The following is a 19650-nucleotide window of genomic DNA, read 5'->3' on the forward strand; positions in this document are numbered from 1 at the left end:
GTACTTCGTTTCATTGAAAATATGCAGTTCCTATATTGTCCACGAGGGGCGCTGTGTTTTAATCAGCAGATGGTAGCACTGAGCTTCAGATGTGGAAAATTGATTTTAAATCATTTCTTAATTTTTATCTTTTTGATGTATTTTGTCATGCAGGACAGTGTTTTTAAGTTCCAAAAAATGTGAATAAATGTTTTTCCACATTGTACAATCATCAAAGCATTGTTGAAATTGCACATACTTTTCTTAAAAAAAACGAGGTTATTCATAGTATATTGTGTAAATGTGAAATTAATTTAATATAAAAATCAACAAGTCCACTTTTATTAGCTCTATTTAATCTTGCAATGAGTTTACTCGTGTGGCCCTCTTGAGATCAGATTAAGTTGTATGCGGCCCCTAAACCAAAATGAGTTTGACACCCCTGCTCTATCGGAAAATCCTGTAAAAGTTTGCCAAGCAGCAAGATAACAATCCATATCACACCAGAAAGCCCGTGTCTGAATAGCTTAAACAATATGAATAGCTTTTTTTGTATTTATCTATCTAAATCTTTACAAAATGCACCCGAAATTGTGTTGGAATATCTACACGTGCTTCCTGTTCCTTTCAGGATCCAGTTGAAACTTAATCATATAGCACAACCTCACCCAACTGAACTTTTGCAACTTTACTCTCCAGCAAAGGCATGAAGTCCACAAACCAGCTGTTGTTGAGCTCTCTTAGTTTCTAACTTAATTACTCAATTATCTTATGTCCCCTTTAAATACCTTTTATTAATTGGATTTTAGTTTCATTTGGACAGACTTTCTTTCTATACTTTTACTAAGACTAGTTGTGATGGTAATTTAATTTATTTATTTGGTTAGTTTATCTGGTTACGTTTCATTGTTTTGATTCAGCTTATATCTGCTAATTGAGTCACTGGTGATTTTAAGCTTTTTGCAGCACTCTGTTGTTGCTTTAAATTTGCTAAGAGATAAACTGGCTCAACTGGGTAATTGTAGCCTGGTGATGATGAGGTCTGTCTCTAACTATCTCCTCAAATCCAATGCATTAGATTTTTGTGTCAGAAAACAACATGCTCACCTAATAGTTTCTCAATTTAATTATTATTTTGGGCAAAAATGTGAATAAAAGGTAAAAAAAATGTTGATTTGCTACACAGAAAACAATGCCTTTTAAAAAATATTTTCGGCAAATTATCTGTCAATAACTAATTCAGAAATGTGTTAATACCCTCTTTGCAAGTTTACCAAAAAAGCCTTCAGCCGGTCAAATATAAATGTTTTAAATGCATAATTAAAGGCTGCAGTGTTTTAAAATGCCAGCTATGTTGGTAATATGCAACACCTGGGCTGATGCAAGATAATGAATTTAACATGGTGAGCCACACCCATTTATTTCCTCTAGATTTTCCCTGAGAGTCATGCCCAGTTTTATTGCAAATTAACACAATCCTCTGTGAAAACACCAACAGAATCAGCATTATCTTCCAGTGGAGCGGTCCAGAATCGTAATTTGTGTTGTTTTTTTTTTCAAATCTGCGATCCATCCTGCAGAGTGGGTCAGCACTCTTGACAGCGAATGACATCATCTCTGATGTCATGCTTTGGGTCCCCACTGCAGCTGCAGCTGCGTACACCCACGCCCTGCTAAAAACCAGCAACCTGAAGGGAGATGGTAACACACATACTCGAAGTCAACATCGACACTGAGCTCTAATTGTTACCAGTGAAATTCGATTGGACGAGGCAACAAAAAAAAAAAAAAAAAGAGAAAAAGTGGTTTCAATTTGCAGATGGTGTTGTATTATACATTTTTTACTTAGCTTGCACAACTGGAGCTCTTGTAGTGACGTAATATGTAGCTGCATCATTTATAAGTCTTTTTTTTTTCCTCTTCTATTTTTGCCTCTCCTGGATTTTGCTCTCAGTGTGCATTTATCTTTTCAAAGTGCCTGGTCAAAATTCTGCATCCAGTATTTATGCACTTCCAATCTGTGTTGAGTAGCCTCTCTCTGTGAAGTGCGTTCAGTCTATAAACATCCGCCGTCTTAAGTTAAAATGAAAGTTATGAAAGAAAACATTTGTTTTAGCAACATTTCTCAAAACTGTGTTTTTGCTCATTCTCTTAAATGTATACTGCCAAGAAAATGTACACCTATTTAACATCATTATATTTTGTGACATTACAAATACAAACATCACCTTGTTTAATTTGAAGCGAAAAAAAAATGTAGTTGTTAAAAGAAAGCTATACAAAACCCCATTTGCAGTAGGGACAAGTAGGGTACGCAGCAAACTGTGGAAGAACTGTGGTTTGTGTGGCCAAACACTGCACATCACCCCTAAACACACCCTCCCCATGGTGATACAAGATGGTGGTGGCATCATGCTGCAGGATTGCTTTCTCTTCCACAAGAACAAGGAAATTCCTCATAATAGGAAGACGGATGGCGCTTAATACAGAGTGATCCAAGGAGAAAACCTGTTAGAGGTGACACAAGCCATGAGACTAGGGCAAAGGCTCACCATCAAGCAAGACAGTGGCCAGGAACAGCCACTCTTAAGCCCCATATAAGGCTCGTTTACACTACACTTTTTTAACCGAGCCGAGACCAGTCCGAACTCGGTAACCGAGATAACTTTTGTGTGTAAATGGTCAGCAGACTGAACTGGACCGCGCTAAACATATCCGGACTGCGCTAAATGCAGACCAGTTCCCTAGTAGGACTCGGCCTGTTTTTTTTTATCCCGGTTTTCTGATAACGAAGAGCGCATGAGCAGACTGCGTCATCCCCTTACAGTCAGCTGACTGTCCGCGGGTTTTCTGGCGTGTCTGGCTGCACGTCCCGATTCACACTCCATTCAGACAAATTTCAGACATTCATAATAATACTAGCTTCCTTACCGTGCCACACGATTTCCAGAGATGATTCTGCTTAGCAGTGTGATCAATCCCAGAGAGCAGTAGTACCGCAGATCGTCACTAGGAGGCGAGGAGCAACCAAGGAACCCGGGATAGCGTGGTGTGTAAACGGTCGTCTTGGCTTGGTTAACTGATCCAAGCTCGGACTGGTCTCGGCTCGGCTCGGTTAAAAAAGTGTAGTGTAAATGGGCCTTATATGGGGCTTAAGAGTGCCTGTTCCTGGCCACTGTCTTGCTTGATGGTGAGCCTTTGCCCCAGTCTCATGGCTTGTGCCACCTCTAACAGGTTTTCTCCTTGGATGCCGAGAACGGTCCGAGCTCGGTAACCGAGATAACGATCGAGTGTAAATGGAACTGCACCGTGCCAGACACAACCGAACCGCGCTAAATCTAGACCAGTTTGATGGGTGGGCTCGGCCCGGTTTTTCCCTGGCTCGGTTCTCTGATAACAAAGAGCGCATGAGCAGACCGCGTCATCTCCTTGCAGTCAGGAATTTTAGACATTCATAATAATACTAGCTTCCTTACCGTGCCACACGGTTTCCAGAGATGATTCTGCTTAGCAGTGTGATGAACCTCAACGTCTGTCGTTGTTTCCCGCGTCTGTAAGCCCTGATTAGACGTTCGTTTGTCTTATCCACGTCCCAAAAGCCGACTCTGTCAAGTAAATTTACCAAAGGTTGCCTTCTTCGCCTGACTCTACGCAAACAACGAAATATCACAATTATAACCAAACATAACTTCCTGAATGTTACGGGCGCCGGAATTTTTATTTGCATGATTCCCTCCTTCAATCCTAGAGAGCAGTAGTACCGTAGATCACCACTAGGAGGCGAGGAACCTAAGCTTAGTGTAAATGGGACTTTAGTTACAATGAAGTGGTTTAGATCAAAGCACATCCATATATAGGCCCGTTTACACTACACTTAAAAACCGAGCCATGCCGAGACCAGTCCGAGCTTGGATCAGTTAACCTGGATAAAAACGTCCGTTTACACACAAGAGTTATCTTGGTTATCCCGGTTCCTTGGTTGCTCCTCGCCTCCTAGTGGCGATCTGCGGTACTACCGCTCTCTGGAATTGAAGGCGGGACAGAGCAGATAAAAATGGCGGCACCCGTAACATTCAGGATGTTATGGTTAGACAGAGTCGGCTTTTGGGGCGTGGATAAGACAAACAAACGTCTAATAAGGATTTACAGACGCAGGAAACAACAACAGACACTGAGGTTCATCACACTGCTAAGCAGAATCATCTCTGGAAACCGTGTGGCACGGTAAGGAAGCTAGTATTATTATGAATGTCTGAAATTTGTCTGAATGGAGTGTGAATCGGGACGTGCAGCCAGACACGCCGGAAAACCCGCGGACAGTCAGCTGACTGTAAGGGGATGACGCGGTCTGCTCATGCGCTCTTCGTTATCAGGTAACCGGGATAAAAAAAAAACAGGCCGAGTCCTACTAGGGAACTGGTCCGCATTTAACGCGGTCCGGTTATGTTTAGCGCGGTTTGGTTCAGTCTGCTGACCGTTTACACACAAGAGTTATCTCGGTTACCAAGCTCGGACTGGTCTCGGCTCGGTTAAAAAAGTGTAGTGTAAACAGGCCTAAAAGGTGTTAAAAAGAATCTGTGACAAGACTTGAAAACGAATGTGCAAAAAAGTTCTCCATCCGATCCCGACTGAGTCGGATCGGATGGAGATGTGCAAAGATGTCTCTAGATGTCTCTAGATGTGCAAAGCTGGTAGCGAGATACTCCAAAAGACCTGCAGCTGTACTGAATCAGGGGGGCTGAATACAAATGCACAAGCTACTTATGACATGGAAACATTTGGGCCACTTGCCGTTGGTATGTAATAAAGTCCAGTACTTTTTGAAGTTTGTGGATGTAACATCACAAAATGTCTTTCAAGGGGTATGAGCCCATCTGCAAGGCGCTGTAAACTTGAAGCGCACACAGATACCTTTAAAGGAGCTCAGAGTTAGTCAATCCGGCTTTTAAACCCGTTTGTTGGGATTCTGCTTTTGGTGAGTGGAGTTTTACGTCATGGCTGGTCCCCTAAACTGTAAACACCCTGCCTGGTATACCTGATAGAGAGCAGATTACGGCTTTGTGTTTGCATTTATGTCAGCCTTTTGATGTGAAGCCTGTCTTTTGTTGTTTTTTTGCTGTTATCAGACAGATTCCTCTCCTCTTCCTGTCTCCCACTATGAGCTGTTGTCTTTATCAGGCAGAACAAGAGAGCGGTGGTGGGACGGGAGAGCACTCCATATTTTTCAGTCCTCTATCTTTCCTCCTTGCCTATTGTGTATCTCCTTTCCTTTCGCTCCCCTGCATTCCTTCAATCTGTGGCCTTGAAGGCCTTTCATGACTTCTTGTGTTTTCTTTTCTTCCTTTTTTTTTTTTTGGCTCCTTATATTTTATCCTTGGTTTATTGGATGGAAGACAGGAGAAAAAAAAAAAGTAAAAGTAAAGACCAAACAGTTTTCATATGAGTTCCTTATTTTATTCTTGGTTCTTTTGTTTGACAACTGCAACTGTGAGATGTAATGAGACAAATTCCCAGAGAACAGTCCTTATTTAACCCATTCTTTCATCCACCTTAATCAATTTTGTACCCTCATAGGGTTACAAATCTGATTTACAGTATAAATACATTTACTCTAAACAGGGTTTTATCCAAAAACATGAGTTGTTGGATAAAGTTATAACATAGTATAAACATTGTTTTTTTAACCAGTTACCCTCTTATATTTATGAATTTGAAATTGTTTTGTCACAACAGTTCAACATTTTTTAAATGCCTGTCAACCACACTGTCTTTAGCAGAAAATCCCTCTACATTTACTCCTGAAAGCCTCATGAGGGTTTCTTATAAGCAGCTGTATTGTTATTCCTGAAGGCTATGGGTCAATTCATCCCTTTGCCATTTCATGCACAGCCATAACTATTTTGTCCCAACTTACCTTCACTTTGTAGCTGTAAAGAAATCATTTCAGATATATTATACTTCAACGATTACTAATCTGTCTTCTTGGTTTCAAATTGTATAGAAAATAGTACAAATAAAAAAAAGCTAAAAAAAAAAAAGTATTACAAATTTGCTTGTAATTAAAGTGGATTGTATTTTCTGAAGGTTATTTCTAACACTTTCCGTATATAACAGTTTTGGCTATCATGAAATATGCCAACATTCTGAAAGAAATTCTGATCATCAGTCAGTTTCCTTACAGACAACAAGTGGATTATAGAAAATATTGGTTGGCAAAGCAGGCAATATTCCCAAGGTGGAAAAATTTAGTAAAGAGAGAACATAACGTCCTAGAAACAGGGGAGCAAAGAGTGGCACCACCACCGAGAGCCTATGTCTCCAGACCCTTTTTTTCATTTCTTGATTTTAAAACATAGCTTGCACATTTTTCAAAAACAACAATATCTCTAAGTATTAAAGTTTCTGTTACATTTTCTATAAATTTGGAGTTTAGCTAGTTCCAAATGTTACAATATTCATTAAGATAATAAAAAAAACGTTATGCATGCACATGATCTAAGCCTTCCTGGTTTTAGTATATGTGCATCCTTCCTCTCTTTTGTGTTTTACACCTTCTGATTTACCAGCAGTACAAGGCCAGAGAAGCAGCAGAGCTACTCCCCACTTGTCTTTGTATCTCTGTTCTGAAGAGGCTATTGGGTTACTCCATGAATGGACAGAATCACTTAATTAAAAAGCTTAATAAATACGTTATTTGACAACGCGGTATGTGACATATCTCTGTGTTTTAAGTTGTATAAGGTTACTCCTTCCCTTGGGCCAGAGCAGATTATGAAGTGCACAGGTTGCTTTGTTCGGGGCCCGGGTCAAGGCCTGCTAAATATTTAGGGAAGCCATACACACCCCAGCAGCCCTCCCAGACCGAGGGAGACAGGACAGAAATGGAAAACAAAATAAACAAATGGAGCTTTAAAGATAGCCATGCGCAGCAGGAGACAGATTGAGCAGTTTGGTGCACATGTCAATTTAAGCAGATATATTACCAGGTCATCGTTTTCCAAGATTTGGTGAAGCAAAGGCAGATGTTTTGAATAATCTATCATACCAAACAAAGTAAGGCCCATGTACTCTGAAACGTGCTTTATTTCAGCCTTTTAAAGGTTATAACTTGATAGCCTTAATGAACAAGATGTAGAGAAAAATAATTTGTTGGAATGCCGACATGTGTGTGTCCGCCTGTGTCCATGTAGGTGTCCTCCGAGTGTTGACAAATGGATTAGTTTAGGATCAGTGGCGGATCACGCAGAGCCATGAAGACATCTGCGGACGAGGAATTCTCACACGGGCTGAAAGCCGACCCCACACAAACAAGCTTACCTTAAGACACAGTACAAAATCCCAGACACAAACACACACAACCACTGTCACTTTTTCACCACACGCCCGGCCACAGGGGCAGCTACTAAAAGCAAACACAGTAAACAAACAGCGCTGATGGAAAGGAAGGAATAAAAAAAAACAATTCGCACACACACACACACCTTCTGCTAGTGTGTTGTCCTCCGAGTGGCCATTCAGACTGGTCAAACTGGAGATTTGCCCATTTTTCTCCAAAGGCTGAAAAAGAAAAAGAAACAGAACTAAAGTACATTTTTAAAAATTCCACAAAAACTATCAATAATAAACATGCACATTCGAATAAACGTTTATTTTAGAGCAAAACCTTGATAGCAAGCAGACAAATTATCTACCTAGCAAAGTTAGAAACATAAAGAATGAACTCTCCCTCAAGTCTAAACATACAGCTAATGTTAGCTAGCAGCTTAGGTTGAAGGCTGGTTCACATGGCAGGATTTTAAAATAGTCGGCCGATTCTCAAAGCCTGAAAGATGCCACACGTAACGATAAAAGATGCTGGATAAAACAGGTTTGCTTGTACACACCACTGAGCTATACAATACACTGGAGTGCTGATTTTGCCGAAAAACTGAAGTCACTGGCCGCCATCTTGCTACTCCCTACTCTCACAGAATCCCATGGGATTTGGTTGCAACAACAAGCAGTTTTCTGGCTGTGTGAAAACGTTTCACAGGTAATTCTACAGTCAGTGGATGTACTAACACTATCAACTACTAGGAAATTAGGTGCTGAAATATTTTACATGTTGTTCATATTAAATATATGTATATGTATATATAAGTATGTGTATATGTATATATGTATATATATGTATACACATATGTAAGTATATGTTTTTGTATATTGTTATTTATATATTTATAAATGTTAAACATATATATTTAAATGAATAAAATGCAAAATATTTCAGCACATGACTTTCTCAGTACTTGATATTTTTAGAACATAACATAAAACTATATGGCATTTGACATTTTAAAAGTCGTAAGCCCCCCCTGAACATGAGAAACTCCTCGTTATTCGATGCTGTAGCGCACATATTCCCTAGTTACTGGGGGGAAAATGGGAGTACCAATATGGCGGCTGGTGGCTTCAAAGCGACTCGTTCAAACAGACGGTGATTAGCACTCCAGTGTATTATATAGCTCAGTGGTACACACCACAAAAAAAAAAAAAAAAAAAAAACCTGCCGCGTGAACCAGCCTTAAGTTAGCTTAGCTTAGCCAAAAAACTCTAAAACCACCAAACTATTGACACATAGTTATAACCTTCTAAACAAAAACATTTTAACCTTCATTATTAAAGAACTGGGACTCTTTTATTGTAGAGATTCATAATTTTTTTAATACTATTGGTCAACAGCCCCACGGCAACGCGGCTCTGCAGCATTGCGTGGACATCGCGGGCAGTTCCCCTGGATTGGCAGACTGGGGTGGTGGTCCCCCTATTTAAAAAGGGGGGCCGGAGGGTGTGTTCCAATTACAGAGGAATCACACCCTTAAGCCTCCCTGGTAAGGTCTAAACCGGAGTTCTGGAAAGGAGGGTCCTGGATAGCAATGGGTTTGTCTCTAGTTTATGCCCTCAATCAGAAGCCCCAATTTTGACAAATTAATTTGTGCCACTAGTCTATTAAGACGTAAACTACCAGAAGTGCTTTGTTTATAATTAGTACAGGCAATGCTGACTACATATCTAGATGTGTGCAGCCATATTAGATACTAAGCTCCAGGTTACTCAGCAGGCTCAGACATTCCCGGTGGGAATTTTAGCTTCAGGAAGCGTTCTTGTTATTTTTCAACAGGGAATCCAGAGGATTAGACCTCTGAGAACAAATGAAAGCATGACTCCAATAAGAGCAGAAAAAGTAGATTGAAAAACCAATTTCAGCAAAGTGGCTAAAAAATATGGGAACAAGTCATTAGATAGACTAAACTGCATGGAACCCCAAGTTCAATAACAAATATGGCCTCTGCTCTTATAAGATGTAAAAACCCCACACACAAACAATTTATTAGCCCTTCTGATGGTTTATAGCTCGCTAAACCAGTATTGCACATAGCCCTGTGCAATATCTATTAATAAGCATATTTCATTAGTATTTGAGCATATGAAATGGACAGATATTGCCCAGTCTGAGATTATGCTTCTGGCACAAACTGAACATTGGGATATTAGGAAAACATGAGGCATGCAATAATATTGGTGAATATTAACAGCATGGCTTGCAATAAAAAAACAAAATAAGTGATCAGTATGACCTATTTGTGCTTTGAGTTCTTAGCAAGCATAGACCACATAGAATAAATAGTTTATCCCACAATTAAAAAATATATAATGAAAAAAAAAATATGTTACAGTTGCATTTTGTGTGTATGTAGATAGGAGGTTTGTGTCCTTGTTTGTTTTTTAATAAAGTCTCCCTCTGTCAAAGTCACATGAATATATCACAAACTTTATTCTGGAAACAGGTTTTAAAAAGTTAACTCCAAAGGCAAAGAAAAAAAAACATTTCCCAAATATTCTTTCTGAATAAACAAGAAACCAGATGTTTCAAAGTTAATTAATTTGTGCAAACAATGACTCCCACCCCTCCCACATTTAAAGAAAGTAGCATTATTTTGATGTCCTCCTCTCTCTTTCCTGTAAATGAACTGAATTCTAGTGAGTTTCATTTTCTAAATGAGTAAAACCGGTAATACCCTGAAAAGCACACACCTAAAGAAAACAAAAATATCTCACACGTTGTATTTTTGTAAAAAGAAATACATACAACACTTTTATTGTATACAACAGTTTTATTACAAAATGTAACTCCATTTTTAGGCAACCATCATCTTTGACCACCCAGAGCTTTTGATTTAAAACACCATAAAGACAAACTTTTGGGTTTACATGTGTTTAGAGCTGAATCGGATAAAACAAACCCCAATCCTCTCAGTTTATTTATGAGGGTTTAGAGTGCTGGAAGAACATTTCTTTTGCTACATTTCTCCTCTTTTTATTTTCTATTCCTCAATCGGTCAGATTGTAAATATTATGATGATGAAATATTATGAAGTTTTGTATGTTAAACTTGCGCTGTTTCAAATCAAGATGTTATAGCTCCTTCCTGACATATCCACGTAGGATATATTGAGTTTTATTCCAGCAAACCTGAGCTCTGGTATACTCTGTAGCTCTTAATAAATCATGAAACCATTAAAGTTCATACTTAAATCGAGAGAAGGCTTTATGTATAATGAGCTGGTGTGTTAATAGGTAAACAACACACCCCTGGAACATAAGACCTTTTATCCGAGGATCTGGGACCTGACTGAGTTGTTCTGGTGCAGACCAGCTTCGGCTTACAGCCGGACAATAGCAGCCGGCTCTAAGCCTTTTGTGTGTCACAGCCAGGGGGGATGAGTAAGCCAGGACCCCCACACTGAGGTGCTAATATGACTAATGGACAAGTTCGGCTCTGTTCCCAGCAGCGTGGGACAGGTTATGGAAAGACACCCACAATCTGCAAATACAAGAATTGGGTGCGGAAAATGTAACTGGGATATAATAAAGGGAAGTGGAGAGCTGTTGTGGGAAGATAATGGAAAATACTGATGAGTAAAAAAGCTCAGATATGCTTTCATAAAAACCAGAGCTACCCACCTTCTTACCTTGGCTCCTTTTGGCAACATTTCGAACAAATCCTGCTCACTTTGCATCGGGCTGTGATCAGCTAAACTGCTCTGACTCAAGCGGACTATGATTGATTGTACGTGAAATCGGATCGCAGCATTTAATTTTATTGCTGACCAGCTGTTCCCGCCCAGCTAGCTTTACCGAAATGGAAACCCTCACTGTGAGGCTCATGCACAATGCGGGCACTTCTGAGCTCATGGAGCCATTTAGCTAAAAAGGTTTGATCCACCTAGAAACAGACATGCCACCCCATCTGGTATTTGAGCGCAAAGATTGCGTGACGTCGGCTGACGAAAGACGGATAAGACTCGGAAGGGTCGCCCTAACCTGTCAGATGACATGACGGTCATTACACTTGCAAAGTCCGTTTCATCAAATATGCAACATGCAGGCTAGAAATTCCTCAGGGAATCATTTGCAACTCATGCACAGGCATCTAAGTGGACTGTGTATAAACATGAACAATGTTCACGACAGAACAGATGATAATTTTATATTCGGAACATCATATTTTAATAGCTGTGTTGAATAAAAACTTTTTTAATGAGTTGTAATGTTTGGGAGCTTGGATCAGGTTTTGGTGTGTGAGGCCATCTCTGCTGACCTCCAGACCTGCAGCAGCCCCACCCTCATCATCTTCTCACTCATGGTTGGCATTCCCGGCATTCCCTGTCCTCCTCGCCGGAATTCCAAAGCTCCTCCAACACCTGACCACACCAAATGTTCACCTCTGCCCCCCCTTAGTTAGCCTGTCACTGAGTAATGTCAAGCTCTGACCATCAGAGGCAAATGCAATAAACCAGCAAATGTACACTTTGCTACTTGGTCAACCGGTGTTGTACAGTAACGGAGTAAAAATACTTCATTACTGTACTTAAGTATATTTTCGAGTACTTTATAATTTTTTTGATAACTTTTACTTTTACTTCACTATGTTTCTGAACTTAATTGCATACTTTTACTCCAATACATTTTCAATGTTTGGTTTAGTTACTCGTTACACAAAGAGAGAGAGAGAGAGACTCACGCACGCAAGTGTTTTATTTGCAGGTTTACCACTTTCTGTAGGTTAACTAAGCCTGGTTTATCACTTAACCATGTTCTTAGTATACGCCCCCTGGTCTAAATTTTGCCTCCACTTGGTTATGTACAATTTTAAAGTGCATAGCACTGACCTTAGTTGAAGAAGGAAAACTGAAAGCTTACAAAAAGGTTGTATTTTCTGTTTAAATTTGGTCTAAACTTCTCCTGCACTTGGCTGTTTATATTATTTCAAGTGAATTTGACTTTCAAAGTTTACCAAAATCTAAAAAATGTCATTCAAACTGCATTTGCTTTTTTTTTTACTTTTTACTTTTATTTTTATTACATTTCTTGAGTACATCTCCTTTTATAGTAATTTTCATATTTAAGTACAAGACATTTCAGATACTTTAAGACTTTAACTCAAGTAACATTTCAGTCAGTGACTTGGACTTTTACCAAAGTCATATTTTATAGAGGTACCTATACTTTTACTTGACTCCGAGATTTCAGTACTTTATACAACACTGTGACCAACCATCAGCAGGGCTGTGATAGTAGGGTTTCAAACATGCGTGCGTTGTGAGGAAAAATGGTGACAGAGGGTCAGTTGCTGAACAAGAAATTTAGCCAATGAGAATCATCAAGAAATGGTAAGAAAATGTATGAAATACGAAAAGTTTTAAGGACACTTCTGTGTTTGTTTAAGATACTGTTTTTTATCTATTTCCAAAATGACAGATCTTGGGTGAACCACTAGCGGTTGCCAGCGAACAATCACAAATCATCCCCCAAATTGCAAGGAAAAGGCAGTTTTCCATATAAGAAGTGCATGATAAGTACTTAATTATTCATTTGTTGAGATCCTTAGTTTTATCTTGTTGGTGTAGGGTTTCCTCTATTTATCATCACACCAGACTGCATTGGCTCTAAATCCGACAGAGCCAGATCACACCGAATTCCTTCACTGAAAACGATGAACTTTCACTGCCAGTTGTGCATTTTTTGATGTCTGCCTGGTCACCATGGTCTGCCACAAAGACCTAAAGACAGACTCCCTCGTGCAGAAACTGCTGAAAGAACTGGTCACATAACAAAACATCTGACTGAGAAAACAACAGCATGAACAAAAAAAAAAACGGCTTGTTTTCTTCCTCTATAATTGTCAGTGTAATGTGATCAGAGTTAATTTAGTCTGCTTTTTTTTCCGTCTGTGAAGAGTTTTTTTTTACTGGTTCTGCTGTTTTGGGAACAGACATACAAAGACTAACAACAACACTTTAAAGTTTGTGTGATATTTTTTATATCCCTGTTTGGCACTGACAACACCAATTTAGTCGAGCAAAAAGATTAGGATATTCAACCTGAAAATGTGTTTATTTAAAAACTACCATTATCACAAATATATCTGGCCTATCTGTATGTGATGCTTTGGTTTTAGTATTTGCTGAGGATAATTATAAAAGCAGAAGTACTCAAATTCACTGTCTGATATGTTCAGTTTGGTTCAGTCAGAAATTGAGACAAAATGCTTCAGCAAAAATATATAAATCCTACGATTTGGTTTGATTAAAAATCCTAATATGTCATATTTCATAAGAGATTACAAGCGTAGTCATTGAAGATTTTTTGTGATATAAAGTTTTCACATAATAATCTAAGATTTCGTGAGATTTGAGCATGATCATGATTACGTATTTAGTTTATCTAAATATTCAAAAGTGTAACTCACCCCAAAATCAACTGTTTTTTGCAGATAAACTGTGTAAACTGGGTCTAAGGGCGGTACTTTAATGTTAAAACTAAACATAAAACATTAAAATTGTAAAATATTGTAATTTTATTTAGAGTTTGATGGGAACTTGTTTAGTTCTGCAATAATTGTCTTAAAACCGTCTTAGTGCTGCCCTCTAAGGGTTGAACGTGGCTATTGCAGCTGAATTTTACGTTTTTCAAACGGTACATGCTTTTCGTCACCATCGCCCCCTGAAGTGAGTCAGACGTGATGAGTTGGAATCACGAGCACTGATTGATAGTACTTAGCATTTGTTACTGCATCGAATGTTAGCAATGATGCTAGCAATGATGCTGCTAACATCTCTATACCATTCAGAAACTGCATCTAATCTGTCCTCCACTGCTTCGGCAGCACCGGCTTTAGCCATTGCTGAGTTAGCGCCTTGAGCTAGCGGCTTAGGCTCAGCTACGCTGGGCTCCACAAAGCCTCCCTACACCTCGGGTGATGAGGGGGGTAAGAAATCCTGCAACTCAGAAGATCAATTAGTGGCGAAACCACCAGTGTCACCCTGGTAATTCTTGTTTCATGTTTCAATATGTCACATTCCCTCACCCTGGCCACAGCCCAACTTAAAAAAAACAACTCCGCTCATCTTCACACTAAGCCCCGCACTCAGGGTCTCTAGGCGCTTCTGACTTTGGTGGCATTTTTCAAAATTAGTTTAGGGGCAAGGTTATGCTCTCTCATCGGGGTGAGTTACACTTTAACTTCTAAGAGAAATAGGATGATATTCATAGCTCTCAACTCTCACGCATTGACCGTGTGACACACGCATTTCATCAATTGCACACGCTCACACGCATTACTTTGAAAATCTCAATCTTACAATGAAAATCTCACTCTTGAAACGCACGCGTACGGACGCTTCGCGTCATGGCGGAACCAATTTGCGGTACAATGGTTTCCGCACGTCCAGTAGTAGAGGGAACACAGCTGCAAGGACCGCCGCCGCGCAAAAAAGTTTCCGTCATCCAAAGTGAAACACTTGTACGGTCCGTGTTGTGTGCGAATTAAATGGTAAGTCGTCATGTGTTATTACAAACTGTACCATGAAAGCAAAGTCCGTCTAAAATAGTGACCGTCTTGAATCGAACAACAGCAACCCCCCCCCCCCCCCCCCCCCCCCCCCGTTGGACAGTGTTGAATCGAACAACAGCACCCCCCCCCCCCCCCCCCGACAACAATCTCACTCTCAACAGTCGTCAAAAGTTGAGAGGTATGATGATATACAATGATTAAGCATGTTGATACTATTGGTTTGTTCAATTTTATGAAATACAAAGTTTATATAGTGGCAAAAGTTGACAATCAAATGAGAGCTGGAATAGGAGAAGGTGGGATATTAGTAGATTAGTACAGCCTGTCAATATTTTAGCATTTTCAGGTCTTCATCTTTGTTCTGGTCTTACCTTCAGTCATAACAGGATGCAAAGTAGGGAGGGATTTCTTCATATTTATAGAATAATAAGTTGATATTTAAGGAAGTCAGTACATAGCTACTTCCATAATCAAAGTAAGTGTGACCAAAGCTAAAAGCTTTCCATGAATTAAAAGTTTTCCTATCTGATTGTGGACCTTTAGAATGACCAACATGCTAAAGGTCGCTGAGGAGAGATTTAATTTTCCCCTTTGCAGTTTTTTTTCCTTCCTATAATCTTCTCTGTCAAACGTTCCACCCTTGTATTTATCACCAAATTATCTTTGATTCCTGTTTGGTCTTATCTGCCTCTTTTATTTACTTCCATTTTCCAAGGACCCAGAAAACCTGCTGCTTTCTAATTCACTTGGTAAAGGCCAGAGGAGGATATTTACGTCCTGTAAACCGAATGCCCCGAGGGGGGAGTTAGTTAATGGAAAAAAAGGAGGTTGACACAGGTGGAAAATTGCATCTTAAACTCATGACTCTTTTTAGAGCATTCTGAGCTCAACAAATCACTCAAAAGTAGTTTGGTGACCTTTGTACATCTACTTAAACAAAACCAAACTCAATAGTCTCCATAGCAGAAAGGCTACAGAATTAGTGCATGACCTTTAAACTATATGTGAAATTGATTGAAACGCTTATATTGTAGAAAACCAGGAAGAAAGCAGCTTGGTTTAAATGTGGTTTCACTTATTTCAGAGCTCAATGGAGATTTATACAGGGGGTTGATATCATCATGGGTTTAGGGGGTCTGCATAAATAGAATGTCCTGCACCACATATATACGTGTAGTAATATTTTTCAATCTGACCCATAAATCTGCTCTAAATGTCCACCCGTAATGAAATGGAAACAGCTGTTTTGGATTCACTTCATCTGGCAGAGATGGTCATTTTATCATCAGGCAGAATCAGCACTGCTGAGGAGGAAAACAGAGCTCCAGCATTTCAGCCGTGCACAAAGACCCTTCAGCTGTCCGAGCGAATCAAATGGATCGTAGATCAGAAACATTAGCTATCGCGTTCCAGTTGTACCACAGGGGGAAATGTGCAGATTGAGGCAATCTCGCAGCAGGAGACAACAAGCTTGAAGACTTTCGGCAGCGTTAAGACTTATTTTGTGACAGTTAAACGTTTAACCCCTGATCTCCAAGGCGTGCACGAAGCGCTAGCGCAGAAAAAAACGGAGGATGGGAGAGCTGGAGGGAAAGTCTGGGAGAACCGGGAGAGATGAGGAGGAGCTAAGAAGAAGAGGAGGAAAAGAGGAAGCAGATTGCACTATTATTTACTGTTCTAGTTGCTCCTTTTTTTTGTCTTTTTCAATGTTTCCTGCTAAAAAAACAAACAAAGCTAGAGCAAAATTAAATAAATTAGGGCAATTAATAAAGTAATATGAATAAGAAAGTGGAAAATTAAATGGAAAATGGTTATATAAATAAATATTGAACTGGTTGCAGCTTCATTGCCATCAAGTCGGTCCTGGAGCGTCAAAGGGTGTTTTTGAAAAAGATCTCAACCAGCTGGTAGGTTAGTCATTAAACCGTAAAAGCCAGCAGTGTACTCATCCCTTAGGGAGCATTGGGAGCAATCTGTGGTTTAGGGTCTTGCTCAGGGACCCACAGCTACAGTGAGTTTTGAACCACAGACATTTGGGGTCTCTCCAAAATGCAAACACCCGGCTAGCTAACCACTAGGCCACCTTTCCCATATGGTACCTTCTAATGCAATGACGGGGTACTTTAAAACAAGGTCATTCATTCCTGTATTTTTAACACGTGACTATGTCCCCTAGAGCTCAGATCAGAGATCATTCACATGTGCAAACGTTTGGTAATTTTTTTCCCCCCTAATATTTACGAACAGCTGACTACCTATCAGTTCAGTTCCAGGCAAAGTTAAATATCCATTAAAACATTTGGCTTGAAAAACTTCTGGTTCATGGAGTAGCGCAGCAGGGTTGGATATGTCGGCTTTGCATCGTTGTTTGTGGCTCTGGTGGCCTTTATTCGACTGTTGCTTAGGCAGGAAATGGGTGAAAAGGGGAAGGGAAATGGCATGCAGCAAAGCTCCCCGGGCTGACACCTATGCAAAGAGGACCGAGTCCTCCGCACATGTGTCGCACTTTTACGCCCCCGCGCCACGGTTTCTGTTTTACTTTTCCTAGTCTACGCTATGCTCCTTTATTTGCCTGAGCATATCGGTATTCTTCAAGTCAAGGTAGCTACAGAGGGTCAATGTTAAAAATATGGGAATCTCCATCCTCCCTGATCAAAAGGCCAGGATGCTGCACCCCTCTCCATGGTTTTGAGGGGGTCCAATTTGGTCTTGGGTGCATCTTGGGTGCATCTGTGCATCACCCGAGTTTTCACACTCCCTTGCTGTTTCTCTATGCTCCCCCAGAAAGGTTCGAATCGCTTCACATCCAAAAGGTGAATCTAAGTAATTGTGTTCTGAGCAGATGTTTTTGTTTCCCTGTATTTTGTGGAGTTTTACTTTTCTCGCTCTTTAGGTGGCTTAATCATTGTTAAAGATTGGGTCTATCTTCGTTTGTTCCTCGGTAGGCGCTCTTAAAGCCATCATCTGTTTATTATTATGGATCTCAGCAGCATCGTTCTCTAATACCTTTTCAAGTATCTACCACTCATACTTTGGCACTCACAACTCACATACTCAGCACAGATGGCTCGGTATGGGGCTCCGTGCACAGTCCTGCCTTTTAAACCCCAGCCATGTCTTGGGGCTATCTTCACAAACAAACACCATCTAGATCTTGTCTATCCAGTCATCCCCCCCCCCCCCCCGCTTCATGCCTCTTCACCTCGGGTTGCCCCAAGTCCATTATCCCTGACCCCAACATTCACTACATACCAAAGATCAAAGATCCAACAAGGCCCTCGAAGAACACTCTCACTGTTTCCACAACCCATTAACTCTGCTCAGGTGCAGAGTACCTGCACATGTGAATGTGTGTCTCACCACACAATGAGGAAATCTGAAGAAATCTGCAACAAAGTATGCTTGCACACACTGTTGACCAATGAGGATCCGTCTTTGTGCTTTGTATACACAAAAATATGTTGCCTCTATATGTAAATTCATACTGATTGGACAAAATAACTCTTCATGTTGATAGTTTTCAGTGGAAATGTGTCAATGAACCCCAAGCAGGTTTGGAGGGTGATCAGTAGGGGTGTTAAAAAAACAATAAAATAAATTGAGAAACAAGGGTTTTGCTCAACATATTAGATATGAAAATAACATTAAAAGTTATTTTGTATAAAGTTAAACCCAACATTATCAATTCCCCCTGGCAGATTTAGGGTTAAAACAATCTTTTGATTTTACCAGCATATTTTCTTCCCTCTCTAAGTAATAATAACATTTTGGAGAAGTGCGGCCAGAGTGCCAGTGACAGAGGATCTGTGGAGGGAGCTAAAGATTAAGGTAATGGGAAGGAGCCATCACCAAAGATACAAGAGAAACAATGCAAAAAGCTGATCAGCAATGATAAGAAAGGTCAAATATGCTGTAATGATTGATTATATGGTCGGAATTAGTCATTTTCAACATGCCTTTTTGACAAATATTATAAATATATACATCACACTTTAGATTCTTTAAAATGTTTGATTTTCAAACAACCTTTGTGGTTGAATAATAAGAATTTAAAATCTAATCCTCCCAGGAATATGAATAATTTTGAACTCATCTGTGTGCATAAGTAAAGTTGAACTTGCATTAAGAGACCAAATCCTTGTTATAATAATTAAAATGAGCTGTAGAGATATCATTTCGTCCACAATCTGGGTTTTGTGACTTCCTCAGTGCAACGATAAACAAGGTCTAAGTGTAGCAAACCCTAGGTTAAATCACATTTATTTTAAAATAACTTTTGGCACAAAATTTGGGATAATGAACACAATCTTTAAAGTGGTATATACTGTGATTTATTTTATTTACAGCCATATCGCTTTGTATTATACAACTACATCTCCATGTAATGACTTTTATCAGCAGTGTGTGTTGGTGTTATAGCCAAACTCCTCCAGGGATCAACACTACTGGAAGTATTCCCAAATTAAAAGCTTTTTCAAAAGTTTTGCACACAGAGATAAATCTCATGACTGAGTTTTTCAAGATGTCGATGGAACAATTTTATACTTTGATCTATTTACTGACTGACTAATGGACATTTGAGTATTAGTGATGACAGTTTAAAAGATAAATGGCCAATGGATCACACTGATAGGATGAAGTAAGAGGAGGATGGATGTTTTATAGCAGAGGAGTGAATGTGTTCACCCATTCATTCAGTTACATGCAACTTGATGCTTCCTCATTTATCTTGCATTTTAAATTATTAAGAGGTACGACACAAATCCAATACAGGT

The 19650-nt window shown here is 39.7% G+C and overlaps 1 protein-coding gene across 1 annotated transcript in view; it reads right to left on the reverse strand.

Annotated features, from left to right (window-relative positions):
* The window catches only part of akap12b (A kinase (PRKA) anchor protein 12b), a 57098-nt gene that overhangs the window by 20238 nt on the left and 17210 nt on the right, over positions 1 to 19650 (reverse strand). Inside the window, exon 2 of the mRNA XM_036147369.1 lies at positions 7461 to 7536. Within this exon, the coding sequence (XP_036003262.1) occupies positions 7461 to 7536 (76 nt within the window). The remainder of the gene's footprint in view (positions 1 to 7460; positions 7537 to 19650) is intronic.

The sequence above is a fragment of the Fundulus heteroclitus genome, chromosome 15 (genome assembly GCF_011125445.2).
Source record: "Fundulus heteroclitus isolate FHET01 chromosome 15, MU-UCD_Fhet_4.1, whole genome shotgun sequence".
NCBI lineage: Eukaryota > Metazoa > Chordata > Actinopteri > Cyprinodontiformes > Fundulidae > Fundulus > Fundulus heteroclitus.